This window comes from Coenobita brevimanus, chromosome 21 (assembly GCF_032717465.1).
Source record: "Coenobita brevimanus isolate Jiangsu-jjx chromosome 21, ASM3271746v2, whole genome shotgun sequence".
NCBI classification, from domain to species: Eukaryota; Metazoa; Arthropoda; class Malacostraca; order Decapoda; family Coenobitidae; genus Coenobita; species Coenobita brevimanus.
Genome location: NC_136974.1, coordinates 8,571,247 through 8,586,307, shown reverse-complemented (window position 1 = coordinate 8,586,307; position 15,061 = coordinate 8,571,247). Strand labels below are relative to the sequence as shown.

The 15,061-nt window shown below is 43.3% G+C and overlaps 1 protein-coding gene across 1 annotated transcript; it reads left to right on the top strand.

Moving 5' to 3' along the window:
• Positions 1-746: 746 nt before the first annotated feature.
• LOC145392098 (uncharacterized) lies at positions 747-4,337 on the top strand. The gene is made up of 3 exons (XM_080266553.1): positions 747-1,366; positions 1,716-2,948; positions 3,137-4,337. Exons 1-3 carry the CDS (start codon positions 747-749, stop codon positions 4,335-4,337), a joined length of 3,054 nt encoding a protein of 1,017 aa, XP_080122679.1.
• The last annotated feature ends 10,724 nt before the right edge of the window (positions 4,338-15,061 follow it).

Sequence of the window (15,061 nt, the reverse complement as noted above, 5' to 3'; positions counted from 1 at the left end):
GAATTATTGATTTAGAATCTCTGTTATTGCCCTAGCTAATGTCACGTTATATTAGTGTTAAGTCTTTATTTTTATGCCAGGTCTGTATTGCAAGTCCCCAGAGGTTTTATAACCCAAGGGCTAGTTTATGTTCTGGCTTATCTTTATTATTAACATTCGGAACTTTAGGATAACTTCTGCAAGAGCTAGTTTGGCAATCCTGTTTGAACCTGTTTGTTTTTGTTCTTGTAGCTTTAAGTTAGTGTTTAAGTAAATTAATTTAAGTATTTTTAATTGCCTATTTCATTCCTCCTTTTGGTCATTGGTATGTTTTACACTTTATCACCATTTTCCCCCATTTAAGCTTACGACTTGGTGTGGCTAACCGCCACTTGGTATTCTAAAATTTCCGTTGCGCACTTTACAGGCTATCAGATAGTCCTTTAGCCCCTCCATGTCGTAACAAAGTGGCGACCTTGCCAGGATTGTCAATACTAGGTTTTGTAGGGTTTAAGAAAGATTGTGTAAGCTGTCATAGTCCCTGAGAGCTGTATACTTACTTGTTGGTGTACCAAGCTTAAGCAGTCATGGAAACGGATGCCCATGCACGTGTAAATTTGCCACCTGTGGTTGAGAGTGTTGTAGAGTCAGAGCCTGAATCCCCTCATCCTAGATCAGAAGATCAGGGTTCCCCTGTCTCTAATAGATTTTTGCAGGATATCAGGTTGGTGCAGGCTAAATGGGAACACGAGGTTCAGATTTAGCAAATGAAGCTAGAGATAGAGCAGGCAAAGATAGAGCATGCTAGAGAACAGGCAGATCAAACTAGAGAACATGCAAAGATAGAGCAGGCAAAGATGGAGCGAGCTAGAGAGCAAGCAAAGTTAGAACAGGCAATGTTAGAACAGGCAAAGATAGAACAGACGAAGTTAGAGCAGCAGGCAAAGATAGAACAGGCGAAGTTAGAGCAGCAGGCAAAGATAGAACAGATGAAGTTAGAACAAATGAAACTTGAGCATGAATATCGTATGAGATCCTCCGAAGGCCAGATAAATTCTTCCCATTCCTTCTCAGGTTTCAGTACTACTGATGCCACTAAATTAGTACCTCCTTTTGACGAGACCCTTGTTTTGGAGTTCTTCTCACGTTATGAAAAAATTGCTGCTGGAAATAAGTGGCCTAAAGACCGATGGCCTACCCTAGTTCATACTGTGCTTAAAGGCAAGGCCCTCAGAGTGTTTGACAGCTTAAGTTTTCAAGAATGCTCAGATTATGAAGTTTTGAAGAGCTCAGTTTTACGTGCTTACGAATTAAGACCTGAGGCATACCGTCAGCGGTTTAGGAATGCTAAGAAACGCCCCCAGGAGCCTTACTTAGAGTTTGCTAGGCATGTGACTGACACTTTCCAAATGTGGATTAGAAGTGAAAACGTGGCAGATTGCAATAACCCAAGGTGTACTAGGTTAAGGGATATTGTAATCCTTGAGAATTTCATGGATAAATTAGACAGTGAATTAAGGATTCATTTATCAGACAAGCAAATTAATACAGTATCTGAAGCAGCTGTCATTATTGATGATTGTCTTGCATAAATATGGGAATAAACCTAAGGAATTCTCCAGGAATTTCTCCTCTAAGAAGCAGAGTAACCAACACTCGGGTAAGCCAGACCTAGCTGTTAATTCCAAACCTAATCCCTCTTCTGTGCCCTCTAATATCTCCTCTGGTTCTTTCAGGCGCCCTTATCACTTTTGTACTTATTGCAAGCGTCCAGGTCACAGTGTTGAAAAGTGTTTCAAGAAGAATGTTCCGTCTAAGCCCGTCAACCTTGTTCGAGGTGGACCAGTGGTGACTCCAGTTTGCCCTTCAGGCCAAAAGGTGCCTGGAGAGTCTTCTGTTTCCTCCCCCTCTCAACCTGTTGTTTCAGTGACTGAGGATATGGAGCCCGCTGTCGAATTGCAGGCGGGAGGTGGTATGCCCTCACCCGTTCCTGATGCCACTTCAATTTCTGGAGACATTGTCCAGGCGGCAGTTAGCAGTTCTGCCCCTGCTTCTTCTTTTGCTCCATATTTGTTTTCTGGCATGGTATTGTTGAACGGAGCAGAATTTCCTGTGAAGATTCTGCGTGACACTGGAGTTTCACTTTCGTTGTGGGTAAGCCCTGAAACTAAAGTCCCAACTAAAGAGTTTGTGATGATTCAAGGAGTTACTGGCGCGAAGGTAATCCCTGTGGTCACTGGTGACTTGAAATGTAACCTGTTTGAGGGACAAGAGCGCCTTGGACTAGTTGACTCTCTTCCTCTTGAAGGTGTTGACCTGCTACTGGGAAATGACTTGGCAGGTGAGAACAAGTGTATTGCCCCTGTACTGTCTGAGATACCTGTGCATGATGATCCCCCACAGGTTAATAAAGATGATATAGATGTATTTCCAGCATGCGCTGTGACCAGATCTATGGCACGGACAGAGCAGAGCAGAGACATGTCACTTAGTGAAGGGGAGTCTGGTGATCCTTCGGCCATAGTGGAAACTAGCCCAGAGACGGCGCCCAAAGACACCAATGAGAAAGACTCTGACGATTCCTATTCCTTGGAAGATACGTTCATGAATTTACCAGATGATACTTCTCCTGTTCCTGTCGAGGTGAGTGTTGAGAGATTGAAGGAGATGCAGGCAGGTGATCCAGAGATCCAGAAGCTGAGGTTAGTTGCAGTTGAGGATTGCGATGTTGAAAAAGGCGGTTGCTTTTATGTGAAGGATGGAGTATTGTGGAGGCGATGGCGTCCCCCGTATGTTGATGTTGATGACGGAATGTGGGACTGTCATCAGATTGTGCCCAGTGCTTGTAGGAAGGAGCTATTGGAGTTGGCTCACTGTACTCCGTTTTCAGGCCACATGGGTGTTAGGAAGACACTAGAGCGGCTGCGTGCAGTGTTCTACTGGCCGCATATGGCAGCAAATGTGGCCCAGTTTGTGCGATGCTGCCATACTTGCCAAATTGTGGGGAAGCCTAATCAACCCATAGCTAAGTCGCCTCTCATTCCCATTCCTGCCTTTGACCCTCCATTTACTCGTATTATAGTTGATATGGTGGGACCCCTGCCTCCTACATCCTCTGGTAATAAGTACCTACTAACTATAATGACTCTTCCACTAGATACCCTGAGGCTATCCCTGTTCGTTCCCCGAAGGCTAGAACAGTTGTTCGGGCATTGCTTGATTACTTCACTAAGTTTGGGTTGCCGAGGGAGATTCAGTCTGATAGAGGGTCTAATTTTCTTTCGAATGCCTTCCAGCAGTCCATGGCCCAACTTGGTATTGTGCATGTGAAGAGCAGTGCATACCATCCTGAGAGCCAGGGTGCCCTAGAGAGATACCACCAGACTCTTAAGACGATGCTTCGGAAGTATTGCATGGAACACTCAAAGGACTGGGATAGAGGAGTGCCATTCTTCCTGTTTGCCACCCGTGAGGTTCCTCAAGAGAGTTTGGGTTTCTCCCCAAATCGGCTAGTATTTGCCCACAAGGTAAGAGGCCCGTTGTCCATCATTAAAGAGGCTTGGTCTAGTGATTCCACCATGAGCCATAATGTACTTGAGTTTGTTAGTGACTTCAAGAACAGGATCTCTAAATGCTTACAAGTGGCTAGAGAGAACTTGAAACAGGCCCAAACCAGTATGAAGAGGTGGTATGATAAGAAAGCTAGTTTGCGAGAATTTAATGTTGGTGAAGAAGTTTTAGTGCTATTGCCTCTTCAAGGACAGCCTCTTGCTGCTAAGTTTTGTGGCCCTTATCCAGTGGTGCGTAAAGTGGGTAGTACTGATTACTTAGTGCAGACACCAGACAGACGTAAGAAACATCAACTTTGCCATGTTAACATGCTGAAACCTTATTACCGTACTCCAGATGCCCCTGAACCTGTGCATCTAGTCTCACTTGAACAGATTGAGGAGGTTCCCGGCGGTTTGGTAACCCAGGAACAAAATGAGGAGGACTTTGACTTCGATACTGCAAGTGCCTGGCAAAGCAATGCTGAGGCCGGCTTTTCCCTTGCTGAAAAGGTTTCACATTTGCCACACGATCAGTCACAACAATTATTAACACTTCTTTCTTCATTTAAGGATGTATTTGGTAGCTCCCCTGGACGGACTACCTGGATTGAGCATGATGTTGACGTGGGTGACACACTCCCCGATAAGCTGCCACCTTATCGTGTCTGCCCCAAGCGCTTACGAGTCCTCCGCCAGGAGCTGAAGTACATGTGTGAGCCCGTGGAGCTCCCCTGTGACGCTGCAGCCCAAGCCCGACGGGACAGCGAGATTTTTCATCGACTACCGCAGAGTCAATGCCGTGACTAGGACCGATACCTATCCCCTGCCTCGACTGGAAGATTGTGTTGACTGCATTGGTTCATCCCACTACATTACTAAGCTGAATCTTAAGAAGGGTTTCTGGCAAGTTCCCTTGACGGAGCGAGCAAAAGAAGTTTCGTGTTTTGTGGCAGATGGTCAAACTTATTGTTGTAATGTGATGCCTTATGGGATGAAAAATGCCCCCGCTACCTTTAAGAGATTTATGAACAGAGTTGTTACTGGGCTTCCAAACTGTGTGGTGTACTTGGATGATGTAGTAGTGTTCAGTGATACTTGGGAAGATCACCTAAAACAATTAAAAATGTTACTTTCAAGGCTCTCAGAAGCTCACCTTGTAGCTAACTTAAAGAAATGTGAATTTGTTCAGGCTCAAGTTCAGTACCTTGGCTACATGGTTGGTCACGGTCGTGTTTGTCCCCCTTCTTCAAAGGTGGAGGCAATTAAGAACTTTGCAGCACCGAAAACCAGGCGTGAGCTTCGAAGGTTCTTGGGCACTGTTGGAGATTACCGACGGTTTATTAAGAACTTTTCAAGTGTTGTGGCCCCTCTGACAGATTTGTTAAAGAAAGAGAAGAAATTCTGTTGGAATGAGGATTGTAAAAGTGCTTTTAATTCTGTAAAGGGAATTTTGTGTTGTCACCTCTGTGATGCTTGCTCCTAATTTTTCAAGGCCTTTCAAACTGGCCGTTGATGCCAGCAATGTAGGAGCAGGAGCTGTACTTATACAGGACGATGATCTGGGCATAGAAGATCCTGTCTGTTATTTCAGTAAAAAGTTCTCTAAGGCTCAATGCAATTATTCAGTTGTTGAAAAGGAACTACTTGCCCTGATCCTTGCCCTGCAGAATTTTTCTGTTTATATTCCTGCTTTTGGGCCGGCAGTCACTGTTTACACAGATCATCACCCCTTAAAGTTTCTAAACCAGTTAAAAGGTAACAATCAGAGGCTGACACGCTGGAGCCTCTTTCTGTAAGAGTATAACTTGAACATAGAGCATATCAAGGGGGTTGATAACGTGATTGCCGATTGCCAATCGCTCTCTTGAGAACGAATTTTCCATCAGGAAAATTCTTCCTTAGGTGTGGGCGTGTTACGTGTGGCAGATATACATTGCTTATATTCATATGTAATATTCAGAATCTTTAATATTCATTCGTTAGTACCATGCTTAGCATTCTGTGAAGAGAGTTTATAAATATCAGATCGTAGGAAACAGTCTGGCCCAGCTGTGTGTCGATAGTTTAAGAGCTGTTTCGAACCACCTTCCTGTATTTGCTCACGGTTTCAACCTTGAGTTTCTGTTCTGCCCTCCAGCTTCATTGAGTTGCGTTTCTTGCTTCTCCGTGTTACCCTTCTTGCTTTCCTGAGTTAATATAAGCCGGGCTGGGACTTCCTGAGTTAGTTAACGGCTTGGGCTAGACCGGTGTTGGACTGCTCTGTTCTGGGGATATTATTATAATATAGTAGTTTATCTGCCACACGTAAGTTAGTTTATTGTCAGCACATGATAGATTTAATAGGTTCTTTTGATTTTGCTATTATTTATAAGAATTATTGATTTAGAATCACTGTTATTGCCCTAGCTAATGTCACGTTATATTAGTGTTAAGTCTTTATTTTTATGCCAGGTCTGTATTGCAAGTCCCCAGAGGTTTTATAACCCAAGGGCTAGTTTATGTTCTGGCTTATCTTTATTATTAACATTCGGAACTTTAGGATAACTTCTGCAAGAGCTAGTTTGGCAATCCTGTTTGAACCTGTTTGTTTTTGTTCTTGTAGCTTTAAGTTAGTGTTTAAGTAAATTAATTTAAGTATTTTTAATTGCCTATTTCATTCCTCCTTTTGATCATTGGTATGTTTTACACTTTATCACCATTTTCCCCCATTTAAGCTTACGACTTGGTGTGGCTAACCGCCACTTGGTATTCTAAAATTTCTGTTGTGCACTTTACAGGCTATCAGATAGTCCTTTAGCCCTTGAGCGTTTGGTTCAGGCTAATCTTTTAGCTAATTTATCAAAGTGTGAGTTTGGTCAAGCTAAAGTTCAGTACCTTGGGTACGTAATTGGTGATGGACATGTTGCACCACCAGGAGCTAAGGTTCTGGTTATAAGTGATTTTCCCAGACCTAAAAGTAGGAAAGAACTACAAAGATTTTTGGGAATGGTAGGTTATTACAGGAGATTTGTTCTTAACTTTTCAATTCTTGTATCACCACTTACAGACCTACCGAAAAAGGGAGTTAAATTTGTCTGGACCGATAACTATGAATCTTCTATCAGTAAACTTAAAGCTATCCTATTAAGTCAGCCAGTGCTCGTTACTACAAATTTTGCTAAGCCTTTTAAGATTGCTGTTGACGCAAGTGATACAGGAGCTGGGGCTGTTTTGCTGCAAGAGGATGATCAGGGTATTGAACACTCTGTATCTTATTACAGTAAGAAGTTCACTCCACCTCAAAAGAACTACTTCACTATTGGGAAAGAGTTTTTGGCCTTGATTTTGGGTTTACAGCATTTTTCATTTTATTTGTGTTCTGGTTTTGACCCCATAATCATTTATACCGATCATAATCCACTGAAATTCCTTAGTAAGTTTAAAGATAAAAATCAGAGACTGACAAGACGGAGTCTACTTCTTCAGGAGTATTTATTAGACATACACCATGTCAAGGGGAAAGAAAATGTTATTGCAGATTGTTTATCTAGACTTTAGATAGACTGTTTTAGAGTAATAAGAAATTTCCTTTGTAAATTTTTTTTTTTTTTTGTGGGGAGGTGTTACATAGCCTATGATTTAATCATCCTTTCTATAATTCTAACGTACAGTATGCTGCATGTTTGATCATGATTCGCCTCGTTTCTTCCATAGTGACCAGGCTTGTGTGTTCTACCTCACTCCCCCCTTCTCCCCCTTATAGTAGAGTAAGTCGTTCTTTCTGTTGTTCAGAGCAGGATTGTCAGCTCTTTGTCCCCTATGGCTTCATTTGCACGTCCTTCTTACAAGTTGTATCAAGCTCTGCTGGCCTCTATATAATGAGCTCAGTCTCTGCATTAACTGCCACTTAGATCTATTCCTCATTTTGTTCACATCTCTGTCCTCCCTAGTGTATTTTTGTGAGTGCTCAGGAAGTCTCCAGCCATCTAGCTGCTGTATGATTTGAGTATAAGTGTTGTTACCATTTTTCTTGTACTGTATGGCCTAAGGCGTTAATTCGTAGGCCTGGTAAGGTTTTTGTGATTCATGTGGAGTTTTTGGTGTCAGCCATTATTAATAATATTTTGTATCTGTAATAATATATCTTGCTTTAACTGAGCATTATCCGGTTTTCTCATTTATCAGGGCTGACAGATAAATTTGCTCTTGCTAAATTCATGTTAAGAGGCTATTGCAGTTAACCGTATATGTAACCTGTTTTGCCATTACATTATGGTTATGAGTCGTGAATGTTTAGTTGTTAGTTTGAGCATTAAACTTCAACTTGTAATTTTACCAAAATTCTTTTGTTTTGAACCTGGAACGTTGCGGGACAGTAGTGATTTTAGTATTCTCACTTGAAGTGTTCATTATCTCTCTGTTCCATATATATATATATATATATATATATATATATATATATATATATATATATATATATATATATATAATCAGAAACGAGGTTGCTTGGAACTGATCAAATGAATTTGGAAGATGGTATTACTATATTGGTTTCTGGTAGGAGTGATGGAAGTCATTACCAAGGAGTAGGCTTACTGCTGAGTAGAGATGCTTGTAAGGCTTTCTTTCTTTCTTTTTTTTTTAATGCGAGGAATAAGGAACCAAAGGCCCTGAGCTCGCAGTAACAGTTCCCTCCAAGAGAAAAACAAAATACAATAAACAAATTCAAGATCCGATCATTTCGAGATGCCTGGACACACTGCGTTTGAAAGACTGGAGATCATAGGCAGCGGGAAATACAGACAGAGGGAGACAGTTCCAGAGTTGACCTGTTGCATAAATGAAAGACTGGGAGTAACGGTTAACTCTTGCATTAGAGAGTTGAAAAGAAAAGGGATGAGAGTTTGCTGCCAGACGGGTGCTACGCGCCCGTCGTAGAGGTGGAGGAAGAGCAGTGACCATTAAAGTAGCGATAGAAAAGAGATAAAGATGCAACAGTGCGGCGAAGAGACAGAGGTTGAAGGGAGTCAGTAAGCGGAGGAGAGGTAATGAGACGAAAAGCCTTTGACTCCACCCTATTGAGAAGAGCTGTATGTGGGGAGCCTCCCCACACATGAGAGTTGTACTCCACACAGGGGTGGATAAAACCCCTGTATAGAGTCAACAATTGTGCAGGGGTAAAGAAAGACCGGAGTCGGCTTACCACACCCAATCTCTTGGAAGCAGATTTTACAAGATATGATCTTTCCAAGATAAGTCCCGAGTAAATGAAACCCCAAGCATGTTCAAGGATGGTGCAGGATTAAGCTGAATATTATTAAACATTAGTGGGTATACCTGTGGAAGATTTTGTCAGGTTGATAGGTGTAAGAACTGAGTCTTAGATGCATTAAAAACAACCATATTATTTTTATCCCAGTCAGAGATACGAGCTAAGTCAGACATTAGGTGTGCCATAGCCTCATCCTTTGTTTGTTGAAGTAACTGTTGAGATGGGCGTTGCGAGAACCGAATGGAAAGGTGAAGGGTGGAGTCATCAGCGTATGAGTGGATAGGGTTAGATGTACAGCTTAGAAGATCATTGATGAATAAAAGGAAGAGAGTTGGTGATAGGACAGAGCTCTGAGGAACACCACTGTTGATAGATCTGGGAGAAGAACGATGGCCGTCTACAACAGCGGCTATAGAACGACCAGAAAGGAAGCTAGCGATGAAGGCACAAATAGAAGGATACAAACCGTAGGAGGGCAGTCTGGAAATTAAAGATTTATGCCAGACTCTATCGAAAGCCTTTGAGATGTCAAGTGCAATGGCAAAGCTTTCGCCAAAGTCCCGAAAGGAGGATGAGCAGGAGTCTGAAAGGTAGGTGAGAAGATCGCCAGTGGAGCGCCCCTGACGGAACCCATACTGACGATCGGAAAGAAGGTTGTGATAGGAAAGATGCCTTAAAATTTTTCTATTGAGAATTGACTCGAAAACTTTTGAAATACAGGACGTTAAAGCAATTGGACGATAGTTGGAGGGTTGGGAGTGGTCACTCTTCTTTGGGACTGGCTGAATGAGAGCAAACTTCCAGCAAGAAGGAAAGGTACAAGTTGACACAAAGGCAAAAGAGTTTGCCTAGGCAGGGAGTAAGCACAGAAGCACAGTTCTTGAGAATAACAGGAGGGACCCCATCAGGCCCATATGCCTTGTTAGTACTGAGGCCAGTGATGGCAGAAAATATATCAGCTGAAGAAATTTTAATGTCAGCCATGAGGAAGTCAGAGGGGGGAAGTGATGGAGGAACAGCACCGGAATCGTCTAAGGTGGAATTGGAGGAGAAAGTCTGTGCGAAGAGATCTGCTTTATCAGTAGAAGAAATAGCTACAGAACCATCAGAGTAGAAAAGAGGAGGAAAGGATGATGAGGTAAAGTTGTTAGAAAGATTTTTGGGAAGGTGGCAGAAGGAGCGGGAAAAATTCGAGTTGGAGAGTTGAGAGCATTTAGTAAGGATGAAATTATTTTTAGTAGAGCGAAGAACAGACTTAGCACGATTCCGGGCAGAAACGTAAAGATTATGTGATTCATGGGTGGGTTGGCTCCGGTACCTTTTGTAGGCCCTCTCCTTGTTGCGGACAGCATTCGAACAAGCGTGATTAAACCAAGGCTTTCTTGCATTAGTCAAAGGATATGAGAAAGGAATGTATGCTTCCATGCCCGAGAGAATAACCTCCGTAATGCATAAGGCACACTCAGATGGCTCACGGCCATGGAAGCAATAATCATTCCAGGGAAAATCAAAGAAGTACTGCCTGAGGGCCTCCCAGTCCACGGCTCCAAAATGCCACAGACGACGTTTCCCTGGAGGGTCCACAGGCCGTACCGGAGTGATAGGACAGGTTAAGGCAATAAGGTTGTGATCGGAGGAGCCCAACGGAGGGAAAAGATTAACAGAGTACGCAGAAGGATTAGTTGTGAGGAAGAGGTCAAGTATGTTGGAGCTCTCTCCAAGGCGGTCAGGGATATGGGTAGGGTGCTGTACAAGCTGCTCTAGGTCATTAAGGATAGAAAAGATGTAGGCTTGTTCACCAGGTGGATCAATGAAAGGAGAGGAGAGCCAAAGGTGGTGGTGAACATTGAAATCTCCTTGAATGGAGATTTCAGAGAAAGGAGAAATGGATAGAATGTTCCATCGTAGAAGTAAGATAGTCGAAGAATTTTTGATAGTCAGTAGAATTAGGGGATAAGTAAACAGCGCAGATATATTTAGTCAGAGAATGACAGGAAAGCCGAAGCCAGAGTGTAGAGAATTCAGAAGAATCGAGTTCAGGAACACGAGAGCAAGATAAGTCGTTGCGTATATATACACAACAGCCACCTTTGGCTTTGAAATGAGTATAGAGAAAGTAGGAGGATACAGAAAAGAGTTTGCTGTCAGTTGCCTCAGATAGCTGAGTCTCAGTTAGAAAAAGAAGGTGAGGTTTAGAGGAGGAGAGGTGGTGCTCAACAGAGCGAAAGTTAGAGGAAAGGCCGCGAATGTTGCAGAAATGAAGAAGAAGAAGAGTCAGGCAGTGGTTCCAGGCACCTCGAGTCATCACCGGGAGAGGGGCGGATGGTGGGGGCATTTATGGTCCCCCCCCCCTGGGGACTCCGAGGCTTGGTGATGAGACGCCATTTTAGTGAATTTTGAATAGGAAGTGTAGTGTGTACTGTGCATGTAGTTTGGTGTAGATAGAGAAATTTGTACTGGAGAGCATGCTGGCCTACTCTCTGTGTAACTGAGACACTGAAAAAGTTCAGCAAAGGGGGATGGTCAGGAACTAGTCCTGAGGGCTGATGAAACGGGAGCTCCAGCACTCCCTGTCATCAGCTTTCCATCCACCTCGGGAGTACTGCCCTGCTCCAATGGTGCTACAGTCTACTCCTCCTTTATGCTCGTTTAAAATCTGACCATGGTAATATCAATATGGTTGTAGGGTACGGTCCGACAAATGAGGCTGCTGATGAAATGAAGGATGACTTTTATGAGAAGCTGCAGGATGTAGTGAATAGAGTGGCAAGACATGATGTGTTTGTTAGTTTGCATTGGTGATTTTAATGCGATTGTTGGCAGTAGTAGGGATGGCTTTGAAGATTGTGTGGGTAAGGAGGGTGTTGGTGTAAGAAACGAAAATGGGGTGCGACTTTGAAGGTTTTGTTTGGCAAATGACCTTATAATTGGTGGAACTATCTTTGAGCTTAGAAAAATACATAAGACTACTTGGATTTCACCATGTGGCAAATACAGTAACCAAATTGACCACATTGCAATTAGCAGAAGGCATAGGAGTTATATGCAAGATGTTTGCGTAAGGAGGGGGGCAGATATAGGTAGTGATCATCAACTTGTTTTGTCAAAGATTGAAATAAAACTTAAGAGAAACGTTAATGGTAATTGTCTATCTATCTATCTATCTATCTATAGCCCGATGCCCTAATCCAGCAAAGGGTGGCCGCAGACAGAACGCGTCCAAGTTGCTCTGTCACCCACCATTTGACTACCCTCCCCCAACTCACCCCCCCCTCACTCATATACCTCTCAACTCCATCCTTCTACCTCATCCTCGGTATACCTCTACCTCTCCCTCCTTCCACCTCACCTACATACACTCTCTTAGTCAGTCTTTCATTTTCCATTCTCTTCACATGTCCAAACCACCTCAGTGTATTTCTCCTAATCTTCTCAACCACATCCACCCCACAGCGTTCCTTCACTTCTTCATTCGTCAACCTGTCCCTCCACGTCACTCCACATGCTTCTCTCAAGCAACTCATTTCCACTGCTCTCACTCTTGACTTGTTCCCCTCTTGCAAGGTCCATGCCTCGCTTCCATACGTCAGGGTAGGGATCACAATACTATCATGCAGTGACTTCTTAACTTCCATACTCACCTCCCTATTTCTCATCACTGCTTTCAGTGTACCAACAACTTTCCTTCCCTGCTGTACCCTTTCACGCACTTCATCCCCCAAAGTTCCATCCTTACTCATCACACTACCCAAGTTCTTGAATGCACTCACATTCTCCATATCCTCACCATCTAACCTCACTACACACTCTGTGACTTCATTCCTCTCAAACGCCATAACTTTACTTCTATTTACATTAACTTTCAGATTCCTCCTCCTACACACTGTCCCAAATTCATTCACCAAACCTTGCAACTCCCATCCATCTTCATTCAACAGTACTGTATCATCAGCAAACAGCAACACCGGAAGCTTCCAAATCTCACCCTCATTCATTAGAGCCACCCCCACATCCACTGCCCTACCCTTCACCTCCTTTACAACCCCATCCATGTATATATTAAACAGCCATGGAGACTTCGCACAACCCTGTTTCAGTCCCACATTGAGATCAAAGAACTCACTCAACTCACCATCCACTCGCACCGTAGCCCTAGCTCACAGCACTCAACAATTTCCCCTCCACTCCATATATTCTTAATACCTTCCACATACCTTGCCTATCTATTCTGTCATAAGCTTTCTCCAAGTCCATGAAGGCAGCATACACTTTCCTTCCCTTCTCTAGATACTTCTCCACTAAACATCTTAGAACAAATATCTGATCTACACACCCTTTTCCCTTCCTAAATCCCCCTTGTTCTTCTCCAACTAGCTCCTCTGTCATATGCCTAACCCTATCAATGAGTATTCTACCATATATTTTACCAGTCACACTAAGAAGGCAAATACCTCTATGGTTACCATATACTTCTCTCTCCCCTTTTCCCATTTCCCAACCACTTACACTGCTCTCACTCTCTACATTCAACAAATCCTCAAAGTGCTCCTTCCATCTCAATTTCTCTCTCTTCTCCACCAACAATCTATTATTCCTATCTTTCACTCCCCTACTATTTCCCCTTTCACAATGCCTTACTTTCTTTACCTCCTTCCAAAACAATTTCTTACTCTCCCTCCATTTCACACTCGGATTCCTCCCAAACTCATCCACTTTCTTTTTAATCTCCTTCACCAGTCTCTTAACCTCCCTTCTCCTGTTCACATATACCTCTCTCTTCTCTCTCTCATCTTCTCCCCTACCTCTACTCTCTAACCATTCACTATATGCCTTCTTCTTTTGTTCCACAGCTCGTTTCACCTCATCATTCCACCATGCTTTCCCTTGCACACCCTTGCCTCTCCTCCTCACTCCACAAACCGCCTCACACGCTGCGCCTATCTCTTCCATGAATATCTTACGTCTTCCACCCCTTCCATCTGCTCTAGCTCATACCTTCCCAATCTTTCTTCCACTATGCTCTTATACTCTGTCATTTTCTCACTATCTTGCAATTTCTCCACTTCTCACAGGAGTTGCTTCCTCCTGTCTTCCACTTTGTCTCCTCAACCACTTTCTTTACAGCTCTACCTTGGCCATCACTAAGTGATAGTCCGAGACTCCATTCCCCCACCCTCTCCACACTCTTGCATCCAACACGTCTTCTCATTCGCTCATCCACACACAGTGCACCATACATCCTCCTCATTACTCTCCATGTATACAGGTGGATCATCTTATGCCGAAAGTAGGTGTTGGCTATTGCCAACCCCTTACAAGCACAGGTGTCCACCAAAGCACTTCCATTCCCATCTACGTCAGCTGGCACACCCCACTGACCAACCACCCAATCCACTCGTACATTCCCAACTTTGCCATTCATGTCTCCAATCAACAGCACTCTCTCGCTCCTCTCAAACTTGTCCATACACGCTTCTACACTCGCCCAAAACTCATCTTTCACTCTTGCCACTCGATCCTCTGTCGGGGCATACACACATACAATCGCCCACGCTTGTATACCTACTTTCATCCTCACTCATACAATCCTTGCACCCACTGTTCCATACTCTCTTATATTCTTCTTCCACTTCTTGCATATCATCAGACATACTCCCTCTCCTGCCCTCTCATTTTCATTGACTCCCGCACATATACCTAAACCATATTCCCATTCACCCTTTCACCTTTCATTTAGTTTCAGTCAATCCACATATATCCACTTTTGCATCCTCAAGCGCCTGAACAATCTCTCTCTCACTTCATCATTCACTCCTCTCACATTCCACGTTCCCACCCTAAGAATGTCCTTTGTCCGTTCCTTAGTCGTCAACGTATGGTCCGTCCGGGTCCGAGGCGCTTTATTCGCTTTTTTAGTTAGTTCTTTTTACGGGGTGAAGTACTTAGAGCAAAGTACTGGAGTTTACATTCTAAAGTAAAAAGACTCGTTAGACGTGATAACTACATGATGAAAAGGCGACAGAGACAGAAATTAAATTAAGTAAAAATGACGGTCAGAGCACAAGAGCAGCGTATCAGGCCATAAAGGAGTTAACTGGGACTGAAAAAGAAGGAAGGAATTACCTGTACGAGATAGAAATGGTGATTTGGATATAAAGGGAAGATGGAAAGAGCACTCTGATTCTGTTCTAAATAGACCAATCCCAGCTGAAGAGGACATTTTGCCCGCCGAGAGAGATTTGCAGATAGAAACAGGGGATATAACTTTGGAAGAGGTAGC

What these genes read in the sequence shown, in the direction of transcription:
- LOC145392098 (XM_080266553.1), top strand. Translation starts at nt 747, where the DNA reads ATGAAGCTAGAGATAGAGCAGGCAAAGATAGAGCATGCTAGAGAACAG. An exon ending in CCTTACTTAGAGTTTGCTAG is followed by an intron (nt 1,367 to 1,715) that starts GCATGTGACTGA and finishes TGGTTCTTTCAG; the next exon opens with GCGCCCTTATCACTTTTGTA. An exon ending in ATGGCAGCAAATGTGGCCCA is followed by an intron (nt 2,949 to 3,136) that starts GTTTGTGCGATG and finishes CTCTTCCACTAG; the next exon opens with ATACCCTGAGGCTATCCCTG.